General features: G+C 49.8%; 1 protein-coding gene across 13 annotated transcripts in view; it reads right to left on the bottom strand.

The window, feature by feature from the left end:
• Window positions 1-24,488, bottom strand: part of LOC120947747 (trithorax group protein osa) — a 131,370-nt gene extending 106,882 nt beyond the window's left edge. For 6 of the 13 annotated variants that reach the window (XM_049607702.1, XM_049607710.1, XM_049607709.1 and 3 more), the window contains exons 1-4: window positions 24,106-24,339; window positions 22,067-23,427; window positions 6,781-6,843; window positions 3,824-6,185 (exon numbers count right to left, since the gene is read on the bottom strand). In XM_049607702.1, coding sequence (XP_049463659.1) covers window positions 3,824-5,173 — 1,350 coding nt within the window. In that variant the 5' untranslated portion in view covers window positions 5,174-6,185; window positions 6,781-6,843; window positions 22,067-23,427; window positions 24,106-24,339. The other 7 variants (XM_049607707.1, XM_049607706.1, XM_049607708.1 and 4 more) reach the window with 4 other exon arrangements.
• Window positions 24,489-24,731: the final 243 nt, after the last annotated feature.

Genomic DNA, 24,731 nt, shown 5'->3' with positions numbered 1-24,731 from the left:
GTGTATGTGTGTGTGTGTGTATGTGTGTGTGTAAGTGTGTGTGTGTGTGTGTATGTGTGTGTGCGTGTGTGTGTGTGTGTGTGTGTGTGTGTGTGTGTGTGTGTGTGTGTGTGTGTGTGTGTGTGTGCGCGTGTATGTGTGTGCGCGCGTGTATGTGTGTGTATGTGTGCGTGTGTGTGTGTGTGTGCGCGTGTATGTGTGTGTGTGTATGTGTGTGTGCGCGCGTGTATGTGTGTGTGTGTGTGTGTGTGTGTGTGTGTGTGTGTGTGTGTGTGTGTGTGTGTGTGTGTGTGTGTGTGTGTGTGTGTGTGTGTGTGTGTGCGCGCGCGTGTGTGTGTGTGTGTGTGTGTGTGTGTGTATGTGTGTGTGTGTATGTGTGTGTGTGCGTGTGTGTGTGTGTGTGTGTGTGTGTGTGTGTGTGTGTGTGTGTGTGTGTGTGTGTGTGTGTGTGTGTGTGTGTGTGTGTGTGTGTGTGTGTGTGTGTGTGTGTGTGTGTGTTTGCTGTGCTATAACACCTCACTTGGTTCTGATGATGGCGAAGAGGAACGACTCCTAACACAAACCCAAACCATTTTAGTCCTGAATGCAAATTGTGCCTCCGATTTTCTGCTTTATAACATTACATTACATCCGACGTTTTAAAATTATCTGACAAATGTTAAAATCATGCTAAGACTGATTGCACCTTTGAATGTTTTTTTGTCCTGTTCTTTTCAGCAGTAACACAATCAACCTTGCGAATCTAAGGACCGCACTCCTTCGAAGCAGCGTTGTTATTTATTCCGGTGCCATCCTTCCCTGACCTACAACAATACACACATACACATACAAATAGAGAGCGAGAGCAAAAGCAAGTGGGATATAAACCACAGCGAGGATGGAAGGGAGAAATAATAAAAAAAAACACACACACACACACACACACAACCGGGCCGCTAAAACGTCAGAGCCAACGAAAGGGTAAGGTAAGGAGAGGGCCCGCCAGAATAAAGCGAGCGCATTAGCAGCCGCACGAAGAAGAATGGGCAGAAGCTTGAACCCTCGTGTTTTCACAGGAGCATACCCATACCCCGTCGACTCGCCGGTCGGCCGTTTCCGAGAATGCACGGAAGGAAGGGTCAGAGGGGGGGGGGGCAGAGCACGTATCGTTCACACCAGAGTCCAGTCCGTAGCTTTCTTGCTTTTCTTCGGTCGGAAAATGGATGCCATAGTTTGCATCCAGAGTACCCGTGCGTCCACTATCAACATTTTCCCCAAAAAACAAAACAGACGTTCATCGACATTTCTATGGGGGGTGGTGGTGAGGTGGTATGTGATGGACTCGTCTGCTTTTTGGTTCTCACGCCCCCGTTCCCCGTTCCTTCTCGCCTGTCTGAATAAACAAACGCACACATCGTGCGCATCGCTACTACTCATCTCATTTGACGGTATTAGGTTGAATGGTTGTACGTTCTTCCCGTAGTTGAAACAGACATTTAAAAATCATGAAGGCGTTTAATGATGCTGTGTGCACGGTATCAACATAATTTGAAAGGCAGCAGAATAAAAAAAAACCAGCGTAGCTAGTTCGGTTTCAAATTTACACACCCAGCCCGGGGATTAACCAAAACAAATAAATCATTAGAACATCGAACACTGTCAACCCGGTACACACACACTGCTGTGTGCAAAAGTCACGTGCGATGATGGCACCGTACCCAGCAGCTGACTGGGGCGCGTAATTCATTTACCCATTAACGGTGCCCCCTCCCTCCTGTTACCTGCTTTACAAATGGTCATCGCTGGGAACGGGAACTAGTGACGTCACAAAATGAAACAAACAAAAAAAAGGTGTCTCATATCAACCCTTATCGGGGCGGGGCGGGGCTAGACACACAGCTGCGACATTTAAATCATGCGTCATCGACGGTTTTGCAGCAGGCACGACGGACAACCACTACCCACCACCATCGTCATCTCCTGAGCAACGACCACCCCCACCCAAACGGTGTGGGGGTAATGCAGTTATTTATAAAACCCCATTTTGCACGAACCTTTCCCCGTTAATCGAGAGAGAGAGGGGGGGGGGGGGGGGTGCGAGCATCTTCTTGGACCTAAATCGTGTCTCGTGTTGTGTTGGTTGTTAGTCCGCTCCGCACGAGGAACGTCTTAGTGTCACACACTTACACCGGGGCGGGGAGTTCGGGTTGAGATTTGACGACGACGACGACGACACATCAGCACAACCACACAGCACACCAACGAACCGGAGGAGGTGAACTATTTTTGGCAATTCTTTTTCAAAAAAACTGTGCACACAAAAACACAACAACGTCGCGCCGTAACGCCGTGAGACGGGAGGAGCGAGCAGCAGATAAGTGTGAAGATCTGGTTCGATTTTGAGACACAATGTGTGTGTGTGTGTGTGTTACCCCTCCACAACCAGAAGATAAAACACTGCTGCACCACTCAGCACGAACACAGGACGCACCACCACACTGGAATCCAATCAAATGCCGGGAATGTTTCTCTTCCCACACTTTTTAGCACTGATTTACCACTCCATATGGCCGGTAAGTGTTTGCGCAGAGTTTCAAATACACTGTTCCACACCAGAGAGTTGGGCATTACTTTCAGATCTCATGCGCTACCGTACCGTCTCCCGCTTAGCTTTCCATATTTGGCAAATATAATAGCGTTCCACGCATTTACTGGCAAAACTCACGCACGTCGGATTGGAACTCCCACATTATGCCATATCTTCTAGTGCTCCATGATGTGCCCGCTTCTGAAACTCCACAGTAAACTCTCTCACACTGGGAATCTCTCTAACTTCCGATAACTTCACTTGTTGCAACATTTTCCCCACACATCAGCAAACCCTCCAATTCCCATATATGACCCTCCCCTTTCGGGGAGTTTTGTTCTCTAATCTGCATTTGAGTTCAAGTTTTTCAACAGCAACTGTCAGATATTCGTGTACAACGTAAATGTTCAATACTGTCTTTTCGATCTCCTTCAAGCAAGTAAGATCTTTTCAAAACAAGATCCTTCAACTGCAGACAGGAGGGCGTTTACGTTAAATCTTTGTAAGGTCATTCGTTCTTACCAACCATAACAAACATAATCAAGGTATGAATATGAATCTTCAGTGATGAGTGATTCGAATCTCGAATCGACTCTTCAAAGATTCATGGATCTCCAAGGATTCACATATCTCCAAGGTTTCACATATCTCTAAGGTTTCACATATCTCCAAGATTTCACATATCTCCAAGGATTCATGAATCCCGAAAGATTCATTAAAATTCATATATCTCCAGAGATTCAAAAATCTTTGGAGATTTATGATTTTCAAAACATTGTATTTGCGCGATCCCACTTAACAACAGGTCCGTCGTGGGTTCAAGCCTCGCATGGATCGTCTCCCCATAGCGAAACAAGCTATACGGCTGTGTGGTACTTGCAAAGAAGTCTCGAAAGCCTTGGCTGGCATGACCACGTAGGTTGCTACGACAAGGAGAAGAATGATAAGAAGCACAAGCTCTAAGAATCTTTGGAGATGTATGAGTCCCTAGAGTTTGATAAATCCTTAGAGATTCGTTAATCTATTGAGATATACGGATTCTTCGAGATTCATGAATTTTTCGAGATTCGTGAATCTTTGGAGAATCGTGAATATTTGCAACCGAGAATCGGATTCATTGAATCATTTCAAAAATTCGTTCAGATTCATGAATCTGAATCAGATTTATCCAACACTAGTCATCACGTATCCCAAGTGTGATTTGTTCATGGATTCAACTACAACTAGAAGTTTCAGGAAGTTCTGGTAAACACTTACCGGTGGCGGCGGCCGATACGGCTGCGAGTGCGGACTGTAGGGTCGGGGTGGCGGCGCCCAGCCCTGCTGCTGATGTCCCCCGTGGTACGGGTGCATACCGGGCTGGCCCTGGCCCGGCGGTCCACCGCCCGGCGGACCCGGCGGCTGACCCGGACCGGGCGGCTGCTGGCCCTGGGGCGAGCCGGCCGACGGATCGTACCCGCCGGGCGGATAGCGATGGTGCGGCGCCCCCGGATGGCCCGGTGGCGGCGGCGGGTGCGACTGGAGCAGCGAGTTGAGCGTCGGCGTCGGGCCGCCGGCGGCTGCCGGTCCACCGGGCGGCTGGCCGGCGGCTGCCGCTCCACCGCCTGGCGGTGGCTGGCCGGCACCGCCGCCCGCACCAGCTGCCGTCGGCTGCTGAGACATGTAGCGACCGTGCCGCCCATGCATCGGACTGCCGGTGGCGGCTGCTGCTGCGGCGGCGGCTGCAGTTGCGGCGGCCGCCGCGGCCGCCGGCTTCCCGCCCGGATGCTGCTGTGGCGAGGGGGGCGGCGGCGTACCGGACCCGCCCGGCCCTGCACTGCCGGGCGCTCCTCCGCCACCCCCGGACGAGGCGGCGGCGGCTGCTGCGGCTGCAGCGGCGGCCGCCGCCGCACTCATACGGTGCGCATGGTGATAGTGCGCGTACGGGTCCGGGGCGCCGGCGCCCGGGGGCGGCGGCGGCGGCCCCTGCACGTTCGGATCGTGCGGATGGTGCGGATGGTGGTGGTGGTAGCGGGGCGCGTACTGCTGCTGATGCTGCATGGGCGGCGGCGGCGGCTGCCCGTACCCGTGATGCTGCATCTGATGATGGTGGTGGCCCATGGGCGGCGGCGGCGGCCCACCGTGCCCGTGGTGGGGCGGTGGCGGCGGTCCGTCATCCTTGCCGCCACCGGATGCACCCCCGCCACCGTTCGGGGCATCGCCCGCACCGGGATGGTGATGGTCGTACGGGTGGTGGGGCGGAGGTGGCGGCCCATGCCCCGGCGGTGGTGGCGGCTGCTGATGCTCCCCACCGGCCGCCCCCGGCGGTCCGCCCGGATGGTGGTGCGGGTGGTGGTGCGGATGGGGCGGCATGTGCAGCGGATGGGGAGGCCCGTGCGGATGATGCGGCGGCGGCGGCCCCTGCTGGTGGTGATGTGGATGCGGCGGCCCGTGCGGATGATGCGAGGGCGGCTGATGGTGCTGCTGCTGCTGCTGCGGCGTTGTGACCGGTCCGGCCGCCGACGACGTGGTCGTGGTGGTCGTGCCGGAGGCAGCCGCCGTCGACGATGCGCCTCCCGCTCCGCCGGCCGAACCTGCCGCTGAATTTTTGTTCTTCGGATCGCCCATCTCTGCTGGCGGCTGTGATCCTCCTCTCCCCTTCTGTGGGCGCTTCGGGGCCGTAGGAATTCCCTTCTCTAGCCGGCGGCTGGCGCTCGGCTCCTTAGTATTTGTTTTGTTATGTTGTTCTCGGGGCGGGGTGAGTTTGTATTTGAGTTTCCGGTGAAACGACGCGGCAACACCCACTTAGCGGTGGTGCTGCTGCTGCTGCTGTTCGGCGGCCGCTACTGTTCTGCTCGCACGGCGCGAGTTCGATTCCAACATATTGCGATCGGGGCGGGGAAGGGGAGCGGCGAGACGTACTTTTCGCCTGTTTCCCCTCCTCCTGCGTACACTACACTGCCCGCCGCCTTAGGCTCTTCAAGAACGTTTTTTCTCACTTGCAAACAACAATGGTGACGACGACTGTGCGCGACACAATATTCATGACAATCGTACACACAGAGACGGATCCGGTACTACTACTGCTACACACACTCACGCACGATTACACTAAACTCTGACACACATACACACGCGAACACGCGTGCACACACGCCACAGCGACGCATAAATGCACATATACACTAAGCGCATTCAACTCACGAGAGAAGATTTGGTGCGCGCGCGCACACACACACACACTTGGCGGGAGAAACAATTTTCCAGTAATACTTAACCTTTTCTTTCTCTTTTTTCTTTAATTGATCACTTTTTCCCACACAAACACACACACGCTACTACATCGATTATGCGACTTTTTCACTTACATTCTCCTCTCTACACTTGCACATATTTCGATACACTTACACTTTCACGCGACAATTACTGCTTCTTCTTCTTCTACTTTTTCTTCTAATGCTGCCTCTACTGTAGCACACACGACGTACAAACACACGCGGCGGCGTCGAGCATTATCACACACACGCACGCGAATTATAGACGCACACACACAAACGCGCACGCGCGCAAACACGGATTAGAGACCACACTTTTGCTTACGAGGAGCATCCATTGCTCGGATGCATTTTTTTTTGCTTGCCTGCAAATGATACACAACAAACTTTGATTAGAAACACACACTCACGCATACAAAGGCGCTTTCCCAAACGTCACGGACACACCCCGGTGCTGAGCGTTTATAGCGTTAGATAGTATCATTTTCAACGTCTTCCGCCACTTAGTGACCATCATTACACCCCCCGGTACACAATTTGCCCCCCCTTGTGCACAACCACAATAATCCATCAAACAGGTGGCGGTTTAAACCTTCAAACAAACAAACAAAAATGCTTAAAACCGCAACCCGAAGTACAGGGACAAACGCTTCCAAAAAGAAGAAAATAGCACACACACACACACATATGATCACACACTTGTTTGCTATGAATGGTGAGCTGTTGTAAAGATAAGGGGTGGGAAAACAAGCCCGAGCAGCAGAACATAACAAAAACAACAATCCGAATAATGCACTTGTGTTTGAACCGGCATCACATTCACTGTCACTGGTACACGACCGCGCACACACACACAAACACAACACCGCTGGATTGAGATTGTTTTGATTGATTTCTTTTTGTTTTTCCGTGTAATGTGTAATGTATTATGTGCATCTGCGACAGTCAGTGTGGCACAACCTTGCGACAGTCAGGCGGCAGGTGGTGGTGTGTCTGCGGAGGGTTGTTTCAGCGAAAAAGGTTCTGTAAAGAAAAAAGAGAAACATAACAAGAAGAGAGTTAGTTTGGGTAGACAAATGTGTGTTGCATTGTACACTTCGCAGGGTAAATAAAGTAAAACGAGCATTGTGCGTTAGGAGTACAATTTTAATCATTTTTCGTGAACAAATAGACATATCTTTAATGCACACTTTTTACACAAATACAATTATATCTCTATATTCTCGGGTAAACCAAAGAATTATAATTGAAGAGTAACCGAATGCGACAAAAAACTAAAAAAGACGTTTAAAAACTGATACCTCAATCGTGTCCCCGATATCCACGGTAGTTCTTCGCTATTATTTTACTTTGAAGGAGAATTTTTGAAAGTGCATTCACTAAAACCACTGTTACCCCCCCCCCCCCCATCCCCCACCCCTCCTATCTCCAAACATTTTGTACACTAACTAGCAACGTTTAGCGGCTGAAGTAATAGTATTGTATAGTGATGGGAAAAATGAAGATTTCGTCGGAATCGATTCCGGCTAGCTCCGAAGTTTTCTGGAATCGATTCCGGATAGTAGGTCCGGAATCAGTTTCCGGAATCGATTCCGAAATCGGCTCCAGAATTGGTTAGAGATTCGGCTCCGGAATAGGTTGAGGAATCGGCTCGGGAATCGGAATTGGCTCCAGAATCGGAATCGTCTCCGGAATCGGAATCGTCTCCGGAATCGGAATCAGCTCCGGAATCAGATTTGGCTCTGGAATCGGATTTGGCTTCGGAATCAGAATCAGCTCCGGAATTGGCTCCGGAATCAAAATCGGGTTCGACATCGGAATTGACTCCGAAATCAGAATTGGCTTCGAAACGGAGTCGGTTTCGGCATCTTCATAGGAATAGGCGTTTGGGTCCAATGATGCTATGTGTTGATAGCGGCAAAGAATAAAAATTTACTTGTAAATGATCTATTCACATGGAGATTCCCGGACTTATTTCGCTTCCCACACTTTTTATTTCAATTCAAACTAACCCATTTCAGGATTCAAGCCTGATTTCATTACCGGAGCAAATTGCGATTCCCAGGTCGATTCCGATTCCGGAGACAATTCTGATTCCGGAGCCGATCCCGGAACCGATTCCGGATTCGACTCCGGAATCGGCTCCGGATTCAACTCTGGAGTCGGCTCCGGAACCGACTCCGGAATCGGCTCCGGAATCGACTCCGGAATCGGAATCGATTCCAGCATCGGAATCGGCTCCAGCATCGGAATCGATTCCAGCATCGGAATCGATTCCAGCATCGGAATCGATTCCAGCATCGGAATCGATTCCAGCATCGGAATCGGCTCCGGAATCGGAATCGATTCCAGCTCCGGAATCGGTTCCGGAATTGATTCCGAACACGGAATCGGAATCGGATAGGTTCGATTCCGAGCTCCCACCACTAGTATGGTAGACAAAAACATCCGAAAGTATAACTTGCACTTTGTTGTATGCTCATGTTCTTAAACACTTTAGTGCAAGGCCGCTCTTTTACGCGGTTTTACACACATGACAGACCACCAATTGAGGGGAAGATTTTTGGTTGTAAATAATTGCTCTTTTTAAATTGAAACAATTTTATCTTCTTAATGCTTACTTGCCGTTCAACGTTTGATGAGCTTGGTACACACACACACACATGTCTTAATTGCGATAGTTGAAATAAAGGTTATTTCCGCCGTGTGCACGTGTAAGCACACGAGCGCAAAGTGTCCACCACAAAAAGCCGGGTCGTCGTCGGAGAGGACGAGAAGCAAAGGCGAAATACCGACAACAAAACGCACTGAACGCAGTTTGGGCAAGCCGGCCGGCTGGCTGGCTGGCTGGTAAGTAATCGGAGCTTCAAAACCACCAGCAAACACCATCAACTCTTGCAACGTAGAAAGAGAACGAACGAGAGAAAGAGATAGAGAGGAAGAGCGAAGAAACAAAACGCTAGAAAGCGCATCGCAAGAAATGATTGTAAAAATGCGCCAAAACGTGGCCAAAAGCGGAACCCACCACCACCACCACCTATGGTCGATCGGGCAGGCAGGAAAGGAGAAACCGCGAACCGGAGCATATAAATTGAAACGCGCTTTCGAAAAGCAAACAGGACGGACGGACGGAAGACCTGGCAAGAGGGGATTGGTTTCTTTTGCTGCCCTTTGTGAATTCCAGCGGGTTTTGTTGTTGTTGTTTCGAACCAAAGTGGCCAACAAGTATTCGTACAGCATTTACGCGCGATGCCAAGGAGTGGTTTTGGTTTTTGGGACCGTTGCTGCAGCATGCCGGCATGCTTCGAGATACACAAAACCATCCGGATAAGGAACAGTACCAACAGCAACAACACACACACACACACTCATTATCTTCACCCCGTTTGCCGTGTGTGTGTGTGTGTGTGTGTGTTTGGCGTCTTCAAAACTCGAGCCGGCGGCCCTTCCCCAACAAAACTGCCAAAAATGTTGGGAAGTACGCACAACGAAAAGCAGCAGCAGGCAATAACAGAGAGACACTCTAACGCCAAAGCCAAAGCAGGCAGAGCACTCGCGCGGGAACCGCAAACACACAGCACACCACAGAGGTCGGTCCGTGGTGGGTTCTCTTCGCGCCTGTCATCATCTCATTTGCTTTGCTTCACGTTTGAATAATTTTGCGCAGCAGATGTGCACCACATATATCCTTCTCGCCGTGTGCTTGCTGGAGAATGGGAATGATTTTCATATTTTGCTCATTTTTTGGACCACTTCAAAAAGTTGACTTTGTTCCACTCGGCTGGCCCTGTACCGTGTGTACCTTCACCATCGCACAGCATCGTCGCCACTGCATCATCATCATCATCAACCACCACTACACCATTCTTCTTTCAAGCATGGCCAAAACCGTGACAGAACGCGCTCTCCGGTACGAGCGATGATGATGGTCAGCTTCTTCAAGACAACGGCACTCGCCGCCTTCTTCCTTCTTTTTTGCGAGCGACCGAGCGAGCGCGCGACTCGCCGGTTTGGGTTTTTTGTGTTTTGTTGCTGGCCCAAGCCAAGCGCGCTCCCTCTTGTGTAGCCCTCTGTAGTTTGTAGCCAGTTCCACCATGATGCCGGTGCTGCTGCTGCTGACGTGAAATGCGAAACGCGAAACCACGATACCGAAGAACAGGAATAGAAGAATAATAATAAAAAAAGCCAGCCAGAGCTCGCAAGAAAAGAGCACTTAACCATTTTGCCTCAGCAGCGTGTTGTGTTGTGCCTTCTTGGTGGTGTGTCTCTTGGAAGATAAACGACGCGATTGCACTCTGCCGCTGGTTGGACGGTTCGAGGTTGGACCGCAAGCTCGAAACAACAATCAGCCAAACCTGCGCCCAAACTATTCCCTCCCTCTCCTTGCAGGCCAGGTTTGGGAGGAAACGTTGGCAAATGGTGTCTCTTTTCTGTTTTCGCTGTGCAAAAGAACGGCCCGCTGCTGCTGCTGCTGGTGCCGGCTGGAACCAACCACATCCTGATGAATCGTCGGAGCTCTGGCTCCCCGCTCTTGCTGCCAAAACGGTGGTCGCAAACGGTGAGCACGGAAGGACAAAAACAAATTTTGCCAGCACAACATAAATGATGGAAAGCTTCACAATAGTAGGCTGACACAGGAGGCATTTATTTAAACACAAAAAAAAAGTGAAAATAAATATTTGGCTATAGCATCCGTCTTAATTTTAAATAGTTCTGTTCGTCCATAGAAGAACTGACTATCATACTAATGTTGGGTAAATCAGATTCAGATTCTTGAATCCGAATGAATCTTTGGTATGATTCATTGAATCTGAATCTTGGTTGGAAAGATTCATGAATCTCAAAGATGCACGAATATCAAGAATTCACGAAACTCGAAAGATTCATGAATCTCAAGGAATTCATACATCTCTAAAAATCATCTAGGTCAAGTTTTTTACTAACCTTCTTCTTGTCGTAACAACCTATGTATCATGCCAGCTTATACAAGCTTTCGAGACTTTTTGGAATGTACCACGGAGCCGGATAGTTTGTTTTGCTATGGGGAGATTTTGGAAATCATACATCTCTGGAGATTAATGAATCCTTAGAGATATATGGATATTAAAGGATTTATGAATCTTTGATGATTCCTGAGACTTTGAAGATTCGTGAATCTTTCCAGATTCATGAATCTTTGAAGACTCGCGAATCTTTTAAGTTACTGAGCTCCAAGCCCATCAGAGGTACAGGCAGTCCTTGACCGCCAACTCAATGCCTAAGCTAATGGTCTTTAAGGCTTTCATTCGTGTAGGCTAGAATTGAAGATACACGCAGAATGATAACTCTCAGACATTTGTGTCGACTTGGTGCAGTAAAATGGACCAAGTTGCTAAAAGTAAAATGGACCAAATGGCTACAGTTGCCGTTGCAGTTATCATGGCCATAATAACTGAAAACAAAAAGCTGGATGCAGCGCTTAATTGGATACCTCAATAAAGCCTGAACCTTCACCGCAGAGGAGAGAGTTAAGGCATAAGGCCTGCCTTGGAGCACAAGAATCTATATCAATTTTACATCTTCTTTGCTTGAAATCTTGCAATCTGCTTCATCTCAATATCTCATTTTGTTACTGTGACAGAATAACGTTATGAAGGATTCTTGAAAGCTTGAAGTTCGGAAAATATGTCCGTCCATCTGTGCTGAACCGACCCACCGTGCCATCGCCTGCTGTCGCAACCGTTGCCCCAAGTGTGGTGGTATTTATTTTCTTGTCTCGTTTGGCGTTCTGTCAAGCGCGCGAAGCGAAGAAAAATATGTATCCGCGACCCGAGCGTCACCCACCCGACTCGAGAGTTCGGCCAGCTAGAAATGATCGAACGGAGAGAGATATAGACATAAAGAAAGAGAGAGAAAGAGAGAGAGAGAGAGAAAGAGAGAGAGAGAGAGAGAGAGAAAGAGAGAGAGAGAGAGAAAGAGAGAAAGAGAGCGCGAGAACGGGATTTCCGTTTCTTGCGGTTCCATCCATCCATCCTATCCACAGGGCCAACAACTCCACCACAAGCAAACGGTCCGGTTGAAGAGCCCCCCACGAAAGGAGGAAAGGGAGAAAGAAAGAAAAAAAGAACGCAACCGCAGAAGAACACCAACATAATGCATATAGAAACTGAACGCGCTACAAAAACAGCACAGCGTGCGAAGGGTGTGTAAAAGGCCAACAATAACAAGAAACGAGAGAGAGAAAAAACCCAACACAAAATGAAACAGGAACCCCACACAACACAGCATCGATGTGCTTTCTCGATCGAAACACAACACCGACGGCACGAAACTGTTGAGGGGAGCTGGGCCCGGTTAACAACTCGCGCAACTTAATGGACCTTCGTCTCGCTCTCTGGCTTTGCCTCTCATGCCAACACTCTCTGCAGAACGAGGAGCTTTAGCAACGACGCCACAGCAAGAAACCGACAACAACCAACCCAATCGAACAACAACTACCGGCCACAACCACCAGAGCAATCTCAGGCTATATTTTTCACCCATTCTTTGCGGTTCTCTTCGGACCTGACTGAGTGCTAAAGGGGTACACACCACTACACCACACTACGTACCAATAATCCCCAACCCAAATGAGCGTTTTCTGTACTTCTTGCTGTGTGTTCTTGGGCAGACCTCGCCAGGCAGCCCACATGCGGTACACCAGCTCTGCTCGATGAAAGAGGCATGAAGAACACCACTTTGCCATCATCTTTGAACGTTCTCAAACCGTTCGGGTGCGAGTGGAGTAGGGAGTGGGCTTAGCCTTCGGTTTCCATCATCACCACGCGGGCAAAACAGAGCTGGGATAATGAAGATGAAGCGCAGAGGTGTAGAGGCCAACAGAACCATCCAACCAGCGCTCCATACACAAAAGCCAACACACATCGAAAGATCCGATCTGATCCGACCCGAGGCCCCAAAGAGGCCTGCGAATGCTGGGCCCAAAACGGGAGATGAAATAAATAAATGGGAAAAGGAAATGAACAGAGGGAGAGAGAGAGAGAGGCACAGAGAAAAAAAGGAGTCATCCGGGGCTCCCAACAGCCCCAAAAGGGACAAACACAACACATGGACTCAGGCGCACACACACGCATACACAAGGGGACTCTATAGCCATTCTTCTCCCGGTTTACCACAATCTTTCCCAACACGAGAAACATTCTTCAAGAACGAGATCGCGCTCCAAACGCGACCCCTGGCGGGTAAACGCTAAAGCAAGGGAACAACAATAAAAAATTGTATGAAAAAATGCCCCTTCTTTGGGGCTGGCCTGCTGTAGTACGTATGGGGCCACCACTTCGGTTGAAGATCGCATCCATCTTCAACGGAGAGGTAAAAAATAAGAGGTAACTCCCCTCCCCCTACCTTCCATCCTCAGGGGAGGGGGAATCTTAATCTGTGCTGAGTTGACCGAACGTGCGCGCCAAGAAAAGGCCAAGATGTTGCATCTTCTCGTCTCAAGCAGGAGATCGCTCGAGTACGATAGTGTGTGAGTCTGCTCTCTCTCTGTGTCTCGAATTCCCTTCCTAGCGCTCGGTCAACTTCAGGAAGAGAACGAGCAACTCCGCACAGCATCATGTGAACGCATTTCAATTTTTCTTGCAAGCCCAACGGCCAGGCCAGGATATCGGACGGCGAGGGGAGTCCCAATTGAGAACTCGAAAACAAATATTAATCCTCGCCACGAATATATCTGGCACCGTTGCGAGCGAGATAGCCGCGTTGGGCCGTGGCCTTTAAAGCGGAGCCTTCCTCCAATGACGATAATTTAACGGCTTGACATTTTACGATACTGCGGGCAGCAGGCCTTTTTTTGTGAAGTCTCCGTGACGTTGCTGTGCGCTCTACATCTCTGCATCCAGGGACCAGAGCGTGCTGGAGGGAGGTCGTCTGAATGGGGTGTTCGTTGTTCGTTGAGGTCTTGATTTCATAGGCAAGATATTTCACAGAGATTTCCTTAATCCAGATACATCTGCAGATATTCAGAGTTTTCCAATTCTTGGTGAGTGCAATTGTTGTGCGCTTAATTACTGACATAAGTTCCAATATTAACGAGGTGTTTGTCAACTCCAACACGTCCAACTCCGAAAATCCATTGAATACTCTAGAGTTCCGCTTGATCTTGAACTTGCACCGTGAGAGAGGCTCCTCTTCAAAGCGACTCTCCGATGTAATTATGCAATAAAAATGACGTTCCCACCAGCGCCCCAGCACCGGTAATAACAACACAGTTTACGTTAATGACGTGCCAGCGAACCTCATTATCAAGCGACGACCACTGGGACGCGACCACAGAAAGGAGGCGCAGAACAACAGCCCGCACAACCAACTCTCGGGCTTCACCACTTGGCACTTTGATGCGGTTGTCCCCCAAATGTGTAACCGACTGACTTGATAACTTGTCCTTTCCACGAAGCCCTGTTCTTCCAGAGCGAGTCACCACACACAACAGCGCGAGCCTTACGTCACGACCAAGCACTCTTCTCTGCCGAAAGGGAGAAGAAATAAAAAAAAGCGACTTTAACGGTTCCGGCGAAATGGAGAAGAAGTAAACGCGCGGCAACGGACTTTGCAACTTCGCAAGCAGCAGAGCAGAGAGGATTGCAAAAAAGCGCCTTAAGCCGCCAAACACTCAAACTGCCTTGTGGAAGCAGCAGCGGGCATTTTTGCGGCGCTCGGGGTTCGTGGCGCAAAAGCAAAGACACAGCCCGGACATCTTTTTATGATCGCGATGACGGATGACAGCAAGAGCAGCAGCAGCAAAAAAACAAAACTGCACACAGAGCACCGCACCGACACATTCGTGCACGGACAAAGTGGTAAAGTGCAGCCGGCGAATGAATGGTGGTGGTGCCTGCCTGCCCTGTCCTGCATATGGCTGTGCTCCTTTGCATGGTCTGAAACAATTTGCAAAATCATAAATCCACGGTCCACGGGAAGGTGCGAAAATGCTCGCCTTTTGTCCTACTCCTTCTCCTTCTCAGATTATTAATTTTCGATAATTTACCACACCTTCGCAAAACCGGCGCCGCCGCCGACAGAAGAGCGCCCGCGGCAGGATGTTTTAATCATCCGGGAAGGGCGGTTTTAATGTCCTGAAGACGACGTAGTCACAGTCGAAAAGAAGCAGCAAAAAGGTATGCACTTTGAGCAGTGTTTAAGGCACACGTACTCCATTCTCGATTTTGCTACTGTGCCAGTGGGTGTAAGTTCAAATTCTACTCGCTAGTGGAAGAGAGATGCAGGCTGTGAGCAAGATAAAAGACGTTAAATGCGGCCCAACATTACGGTTCCTGATTGCTGGAACCTCAAGCATTGAAGGAGAGAGTAGGTAGAGTAGAGTGGTGGCAACACAAGGCACATTAAGTCAGACCTCCCAATAAAGCCCGGTTTGATTTATGGAGCTCAAACCGCCCCCTTGGGCGACGCTTCAACGGAACTCCCGCCGAGCCGAGTGGCAACGCGTGGCCTTTAAAATGTATCAATTAGGGGCAAAGGCTGCAATGGGGAAGACGAACCAAACGGTAAAAGTTGGCATAAAACTGCGTGCGGATGCATCGGCTGATCAGCTGATTTTCGCCGTTCGCTTTAAACACGGCAAACACCGGGACGTTACAAGAACTGCCTCCGCGTGGGGACGATAGGTTACGCAATTCCTATATACCTGGAACCAGAAGGACGCTCCACAGAAACGTAGGCTTGCGGATACGGAGACGTTCCGAGAAGTGCTGGGCGAAATGTTTTAATTCAACGAAAAAGATAAAATCGATGTAATTCTGTAGCATTCTGATGTAGCATACGAATTGTGCGCCATTAAAGGTACATTGAGGCCTTCTTCATCATGCACGCATCTTGGCAAATACAGCGTGCTGCCGCAGAGCGACCATTTACAACCTACAATGCTCACAATTAGGTAGTTTAATGAATCGTAATCTAAATTTCCTGCTCCATGTACCACTACTCTTAACCTTCTTTCAAAAATAATCAAATTTACTGTTTTGTTACTTGAAGCAACAAAAAAAAAAAACCTGTCCTAATTTGCCAATTCCTAGGCACGAACCAAAAAACCTCCCGTAGGCCGCGCGCTGGTCTAGGGTATTAAAAAATTACCCGTGAAAAATGGCTAATTGCTAGTCACGTCGAATTTTCCTACCCATGCCCTCCACCATTATCCCCCGCCGGAGCCGATTGTGTCCCACCACCACCACTGCCCAAAGTCTCGCTCGTTCGCTCCAATTCCCGCCTCCCCAAACGTTTTAAACATTTATCCCTCGCACCGAACGGTGGCAAAGAATGGGAGCCACGAATAAGAGAGATAGAGAGCCTCGCACAAAATAATGCCCGACGAGAATCTGAACAGGCCGGCCGGCCGGGCAGGAGCAACCACCACGTTCGTTTATCCAATCGTTTGCCTCTTCTGCCACATCCTGGAACTTGCGCTCCGTGTGTCGAAGCGGAGCGGTGGCATCTTGGGGGTGAGAGGAGGGTGGAGACCTCCACGTCCATTTAATCAAGGTGCAGCAGCAGCTCGGGCAGCACAATTTGAAATATTGCCACCGCAGCGCGCGTACAAGCGAGGGGAAATGGGTTGGGGATGTTTCTTGCTCTGCGCGCGCCCTTCCTTCCACAGCTGGGATGATGATGCTGCTGCTGGAAGGTGTACTCGAGCTTCAGAGCTCGAAAGCTGACTTCGCGCGCTTTGACCTTCTGCAGCGAGTTCTGAAGCGAAAGAGAGACCGGGCGCGCGCAAACACACCGCACGATTGAAATCGCGCGCTTTCCTCCTTCTTCACGCGGCCGGACACTGACGGACCGACATACCGCCCGGGCGTCTTTGGAGGGCGCTGTTGCTGCAGGCCCCAGAAATAACCTTCCCAAAAGGGGAGTGAAACTAAAAGCAAAACAAAAAAAAGAGATTACAATCACTCGCAATCTACGGAACGAACGCAAACGCTCGCTAGCAGATGCAGCAGAAGGAGCAGCAGCAGCGGCGGTGGTGGCGGCTGGTAAGCTCGTTCATTCCAGGGATTTCTTGTTCTTGTCGGTGGAGCTACCAGCAGCAGCAGCAGCAGCCCACAGAGCGCGCGAAGATTGCTCTCCAATGCATCGAGGTGCGCGCCAAACCCGATTCGACCGGCGCGCGATCAGCTAAATTGACTATCCTTTCTCAGTTTCGTTACACCGTGCCCCACCATCACCGCTGTGATTGTGTATCCTGCCGGGTGGGACACGACACCGTATCCTTGGATGCATATTTAGTTACACAGCCAGTCCGCTTGTCCGCTGCTTGAAATGCTTGAAACTACTGGCAAAGCAGAAGAGAGAGAAAGAGAAAGATTGGCGAAACGTACGTGGCGCGCGCGTTACATTCCTTAATCACGGGCGGGCGGCGCTTCTCCATACAAGGCGCGCTCGAGATGGGTATTGAAGAACCTTTTTTCACTACACTTCCACCCAACCCTCCCCAACCCGCGGATCGGGAATATCCCCTTATCCGAAAGTCGTCTGGAGCGTAAAGGGTAACCATGTGCAAGATTGATTATCGATCGTAAACGCAACGAACGAACTGCTATACCAGAGCAGCCAGCAGTCGTCTCTTGCTCATTCTCTCTCTCTCTCTCCCTATCTCTGTGTATTACACTTTAGATTTCGCAATATGATCCCTTGCACTTTTCCCATTTCGAAACGGTATCCGACCCCCCTCCCGACCCGAGGTCGAGTAAACCTGAGGGACGGACTCGGCAAGCAGCCCCAAACACAACGTACCAGCGCGCTCGAGCGAGAGAGGTGGGAGAATTGGATGAGTTGAAATTGATTTTCAAATACACGCGCGCGAGATTGATGCGCAAGGAAAAGGGTGGTCTTGGGGATACGGAAAAGCGCCCGCTTTATTAATTTGCTGCGAAAAACGGCGCGCTACTGATGACGCTCGGTTGTCTGCTCGGTAGCGTGTGGAGCAATTTGGAGCAATGCAGCTTTTGTAACATCTTTGTAACGCACCCAGCTCCAAAGCCAATCAGAGTGTTTGCAATTTTTAAAGATAATTATATAACAATACACTTCAATGTTGTTTTAAAGTGCTAAATGCTTTGGAAAACATTGACAACATTTAAGCAAGCGCAAACACACTGCATGGCACACACACAGCATCATCTCGGTTTGCTCGCCCCCAAAAATCATCGAATCTCAAAATACGCTGCCATGCTGGACGCCGTCGGAGCGGAGCGCGCGGGTGTAGGAGAGTAGGAGGAGGTGGTGGTGTTGATAATGTGTATTCTCGCTCGCTCCGGACGACTCTTCTACAAAAACCGGGACCTACCTCACACTGCCGACGCGACGCTTCCACAACGCTTTGGCTGCACGAATCCGAACGGGAAATCAAAGAAGCAGACAAAGTCCACGTGGCGTCCGTTGGGTAAAGAAGAAGCTGAGGGATAAAACCCGCACCCGGAAAGTCGAACCCTTTGCCGGTGGTGGCGGCCCTCGTCCAAGATACACATTATTCCCTTTTTCGTTCTCTCTCTCTCTCTCTCTCTCTCTCACATACAATATGCATTGTATAATATCCCCCGAGTAGTGGCCGTTGTTTTCATCTTTAGCTGTGAGATGATTTGGGTTGTTTTTTTTGTTTTGTTTGTTGTTTCTTCGGTTCGGGCTTGCCCTTCTTTTGTTTTGCATTCGTCCCAATTAAGTCTTGAAGGAGGGAGAGGGGAGCTGGTTTTATGTTGATGCGGCCATGATTACCGGTGATTGTGCAAGGACATTGTCGTTTGCGCTATTTACGGCTGTGCTGCAAATGAGAAGATGTTTCTTAACCGCAATATTCTTTTCCATAACATTTCGTTAGTAACACTCATGGGTTCAAGTTCTCTGGAAAACACTTCGGCATAAACATGATGGCCCCCCATAACTACACACCTTTATCGTCCTTTAAACGCTGCCCAAACACACAAACCCATACCTGCTGTGTCTCTACAAAATAATGAACTTCATGCCGGCCGGGTAGCACCAGCAGCAAAAGCAGAGAACATTATTACCGGCAGTTCCCAACCAAAGTCTGTTGATGGTGGTCTGTTTGACGTTGCTTGCCGGCTTTTTTGCTTTTGCTTGCTTGTGGTGTTGTGTGCCCCACATGTCACCACATTCCTCGTTCCTTAAGGACAACCGCACACGCTGAAACAGGGCGCACACACGTATCGTAACGCGAATGGCACAAAAAAAGCCCCTTCGCCCCCCACCACCACCACCACCACCACCCCACGGGGTAAACATCAAAGGCGGCAACCAAAAAGGGCTCGCATGGTGTAAAGCATGCAGCGAGAAGCGTAAGCGAGCGAAAGAACCAACGAAAAGAAAAAGAAGAAGGAAAAAAATGCCAAGAATACCAAGAAAGCGTCTCGACATTTTCCCTTTCGTTGTGCCGTGGGTGACGTTAAGCTCGCGACTTCGGGAAGGGGAGAGGGGGGCGGGGGGGGGGATGTGTTAAGGCTACACAATGTTGAATGGAGTCCAAAGGGAGGGCGGCCCGCTCATTCACTACCACCCTTTTTTTTTTGTTCTGGAGCGTCCCCCAGCCATGGTTTTCCCGTGGCTTGACGGGTACAGCACACGGGACAAAGCTTCCTTTCCCCCCATTTGTGAACAACACTTTTCACTTTCTTTTGCATCCAATCATATAAAACCGTAGATGTGCGGGGACGAAGTCGCAAAACACAGCGAACCGTCCTCAATGACACACATTCTAATGGTCACCAAACACTGGACGCACCAATTTCGCCGCCACGACGACGACGACAATGGAGAAACAGCCGCCACACCACCAATCCCCGCAAAAACCATATCACACAAGCTCTTTATCGATGGAAACATCAACAGCGCAACATACAGAGTTGTTGTGTGTTTGTGTGTGTTTCAAGTGTAGGGCTCGGCGGTCTCGGAGTACGGACACACCGGTAAGCAATCGCGTTATAAACAATCGCGTCCCTGTCCACCCACCACCACCCATCACGCCTGGGAGGGGAGAACATGACAGACGTCGTCCAAACGATACGCTACCTTTTGCTGGGTGTGTGTGTGTGTGTGTGTTTCGAAAAGAGGTTTATTAGTCCGAACTACCGGTCGGTTCGCAGAGATGAACTGAACGTCAAACTCCGCCACAACACAGCAGCGATAGCAACGAATATGCATGTTGCCTTTGTGTGCGTGTGTGTGTGTGTGTGTGTGTGTGTGTGTTTGGGGTTGTTTGATAAGGTACGACGACGACGACGACGACGACGGGTGTCATATGTCAATTGTTGTTATTTATTGCACGCGAAAGCAGGGGTTCGAAGCCGGTTATCGCCAACGATCGCCAACCAGCCGTCCCCCCACCAACGGAATTGCAAATGCAACATACCACCCTCTCTCTCTCTCTCTTTCTCATTCTCTCTTTAGATGTGTTGTGAAATGTACGGATATTTCATATCCCTTTCCCCGCCCAGCATTCTCATCCATCAAATAATACGCAACAGGAACGCGTTCTTATCCGATTGACGAGGGTGGGGGTTTTGACGTGCGAACGAGCGGCCGCCCCCCGCTCGAAGAATGGCGGGAAAAAAGTGCTTCCGATGCTGGGATGGGTATGCACTACATCCCTTAACCACACCACAAGCCCCCATATCTCTCATCGTCAAAACAAAGTGCCAATGCACCGTGTGTACAGAGCGGCGCTGTGCACGTACACGTACAAGTGTGGTTTTGTAAACAACGGCGAAGAACACGCCTGTCGTGTTTCTATTCTACGGAGGCTGCAAAATAATTAAACAGAGAAGATTAAGATAGATTTGTTCCCAAAACAACAGCACACCTCAAATGCTGTGTATTCACAACCTGCATATTAATAGGAATAAAACCAAAATTGGTTAAACGAAATTGCAATGAAACGAGCCCTCCAGTCACGCATTCAGCTGCTTCTGCTGAGTCCAAAATGTGCCTTCGTTACGAAAAGGAAGTAAACATTAAAGACAACACACCAGCAGTGCTGCCGCCGCCGCCACCACCTGCAATCAATTTTACTCCATTAATAGCCCGCTATAAATAAACCTCGATGCGAAACCGGTTCCATTATGCACTCTTACCCGGCCACCAAACCCGAACCGAACCGAATCGGGCCAACACACAGGAAGGCTGATTGAGGGATTTACTATGACACACCATCGTTTGATTTTGCAGATTGCATAATTACACGCTCCACAGTTTAATCCGCAGCAATGTTTTGGTTATGCACTCGTATGCTGGAAAAAGTTGTTTTTTTTTTTCTTTTTACTGGTTGCATGCAGTCGTTAATCTTACTTTGAGGCTGGTAGTTTGAATTGATTTTAAATATAACTTATTAATTGTATACACACATTCGCTCTCTCTCTCTATCTATCTCTTTCTGCAACATTGAATAGAAACCTCCAGCAGAACGAGTATTTTACAATGGCGTGGAGAAATGACGAACATTTGTGCTTGAAAAAACAAAACAAGACAGCTTAATTGCAATTTTGGCGCCATCGCCACTTAATGCAATACATTATAAATTTATGAAATATAAGGTTTAGTGTTAACCAAAACCATAACATAAATCATCGCGGCCATGGCAGCCAAGAGATTTGGGCAGAGTAGGCGGCGGGGCTCGCAACTGTGCACCGTGCTCACTACTACTGGTCCAGCTCAATGCTTGGATGGGTGTGAGCCAACCATGCTCATCCGGTTGGAAATGGGATGCATTTTTAGGTGAAAAGTTACAGAGTATTTTAACCAATTTTCAAGATCTGCTTCCAAGTTAGCAGAAATGCCGTATTCTGTAGACCTTCGCGTAATTCAAAAGGTTGCACACATTGGTTCGTCCCATAACCATTGTGGTTCATATGCTCACTTCTCATCCTTCTTGCTCTATTACATCGCTCTGCCACTACCGCTGCAGTTAAGTAATAATATCATGCTACCAATTTTCATTCTAAAGTGGTCACATCGAAAGCTCGAAAAAATTAATGCAAAACAAACGAAATTGATGCTCATTTGGTGTCGCGGTGCTCATGTTTTGCTGCACATCCAAGCCAGGCCCTGAACTGCACACCATCGCACGGCAACGGCATCGATGGCAACCAAGAACAACGAACTGGATGGTTGCACCTCGGAGGCCGAACAATGTGGTGGTAAATGAACTTAATAACGAATTAAACACATAAAAATTTGTTCCACTAACCTCTGCACAGTAAAACACAGGGCGCACGACGCGACGGGGGAGAACCTCTCTTCTAGTCGCACCATTTGCTGGACACGGATATGGTGATGGATGCTGTCGATATGGCAACGGAAGGTTCGAATTGCAGCGGGCTCGTCAGGCTGGGAAGAAGGCACGATCCGTTTGACGTGTTGTGGCCCTCTGCCGACCTGCTGGGAGACCCTGTTGGCGGAATTCGCTTCGATTTCGATTCCCCCCGGCTCAGTGCAGATAAGATCCGAGCAGTCCGCGGCTGGCACATCCGGCATTCTAGTGCGTGTGGAAAGTACACCTCAAGACCCCAACGGAAGTGAAATGGAACGATGGGGTAGCATTTCCCACGACGTCAATGGGGCGACATCCACAGCAGCAGCACCACCACCACCACTCTGCTCTGTAAGCCGGTTTCGGTTTCCTTTCGATGCAAGCATTTGTGTGTGTATGTGTGCATGTGTGTTTTTGTGTGTGTGCGTACCCTGTCTACCCCGCACCAAATCGTTCCTCGTCATTAACAGCTTCCCGGCTTGATTATTCTTGATTGCTTTCTTGCTTGCTTGCGTTCACCTTTCTGTTGCGGGTCCACGTTCTTTGCGCTTTTCCGACTTAGCATTCGAAGGGAAATTGTTTGAGTTTGCAGAAACACACCACTTTGCACTGAAACGCACCTTCTCTACACGACTCGGCACACATTGGTCACGTTTTACTCTCTCTCTCTCTCTCTCTCTCTCTCTCTCTCTCTCTCTCTCTCTCACACACACACACAAACACACTCACAGTACTTTTTGGGGGCCGGAAATGGGGACTGGCCTCACAAAAACTGGCCACACGGCACAAAGATGACCCGAGAACCCTAAAAAAAATCCCCCCCTAACCGAACGAACGGTACACCACACTACAAAATCTAGGAAAAATGTCGCAGCCTGCCGTGATCTGTACGGAAATATATCTCCGGTGCGCGTGTGCCCCAAGACGAAGCAGGCCGCACAGCACCACCAGGCGCTTACACACACACACACATACACACATGTACCGGGGAGTAGAGGAGAGCGAGGGGCGGCGGCCAGCATTTAATGTCCGTGGTACACAACACGATCACAAAAAAACGGCCACTTTTCTCCGGTTTACGCCATTACCGTGTGGACCGTGTCGTGGCCACACCGTGGTCTCTGTCACTCCCCCCCCCCGCAGGCAGGTGTGTCCGTCTTGGCTTCCGTACCGCGGTTTAAACTAACGCTCTACCAATGCGCCCTTGTGCTCCTGCACCGTGCAGGGAAAACCGAGCGTCTTTCTCTCTTTGTTGGGAATAATACTTGGATGTTTTTTTCCGATTCCGACCGTACAAGCTGCAACGAGAGGTGGGGAAACGTTTGTGAACAGATTAGGCTTTTGCTCTTTCTTTTCTTTTTTTTTGTTTTTTTTCACTCCACATTTACACTGGCCGCTGCGCTCGACTATGGCTGACGCACTTTCACGATGCAGAAGCACAGTATCATCGCCGCTTGGCTACATCACCATCATCATCATCATGATCATCATCATCATCTCCATATTGCCGTACGTACGACGACCGCGACTAAAGCGATGATGATGATGACGACGACGGCAACGACGATGATGGTGATGATGATGATGGGTGCACAAAAAAGGTTCCGAGGGTGTTTCGTACTGTTTCCGCTTAGTGTGCTGCTGCTGCTGGTCACACGGATGCTGCTGCTGCTGACGCCGTCATGCCAATTTTTGCAGAATTTCCTTCCACTGCACGGCACCGTACGGGCAAGGCGAAAAGCATTTTGTTCGGGCACACAACGCCGCCATCGACGGACACAGCATACACACACACACATACACGCACGCACGCACGCACACAAACACGTCGAGGTAAAAGGTGTCTACTCGGTTGCCCTCAGCAGCAGCAGCAGTAGCACCAGCTTAGAGAGGAGGAGGATAATCGATCCAAGCCGACGACGACGACGACGGAAAGATTCCGTCCCGTTTTCTTTTTTCGGGGATGTTTTACTTACATTGAAAACCCTCCGGGGATGCTAAAACTAACAGCGAATCGATGCACGCGATGGTTACGCCGATCCGGGACCGTCTTTTGCGGCCCGTCCACGTACGGAAAGCGGTCCAAATTTGCCCGAAACGACCGAAAGGAAATCTCCGCGTTCGCGTTTTTCGCTTGGTCTGCGCTTCTCTCTGGCTGCTTGGTTGCTTGTGCTTCGATTTGAACAATTTTCGGAACGTACACACGCACACACTCACCGCTGGTGACGCTGTCCGTATACCTTTCTGCCGACGCGTACGCACGCACACACACACGCACACACCGATACGTCCAGCGCGCGTACTGTTCTGCTGCGTTCTGTCGCACCTTCAGCGGTGCGCTATGCATCGATCTCGCTCCCGCACACCACCTCACGCACACTAATAAAGGCCCGTGTACGGTCCGTTTTCGAAACTGCTCGAACGGTTGCTCGAAAATGACGGATCGGGATGATTTTGGGCCCCTTTTCGAGCACATTTCTGACACATCCTGCAGCGCTGTGGCGCATAGCTTTCCTACCCCCCCGCCGCACCGATTATGATGTGACAGGGGGTAGGAATGCTCTCGACTGGACCGTTTTACTTTTGGCACGGCAAATTTTGC

This window comes from Anopheles coluzzii, chromosome 2 (genome assembly GCF_943734685.1).
Source record: "Anopheles coluzzii chromosome 2, AcolN3, whole genome shotgun sequence".
NCBI lineage: Eukaryota > Metazoa > Arthropoda > Insecta > Diptera > Culicidae > Anopheles > Anopheles coluzzii.
This window is presented reverse-complemented; position numbering and strand designations above follow the sequence as displayed.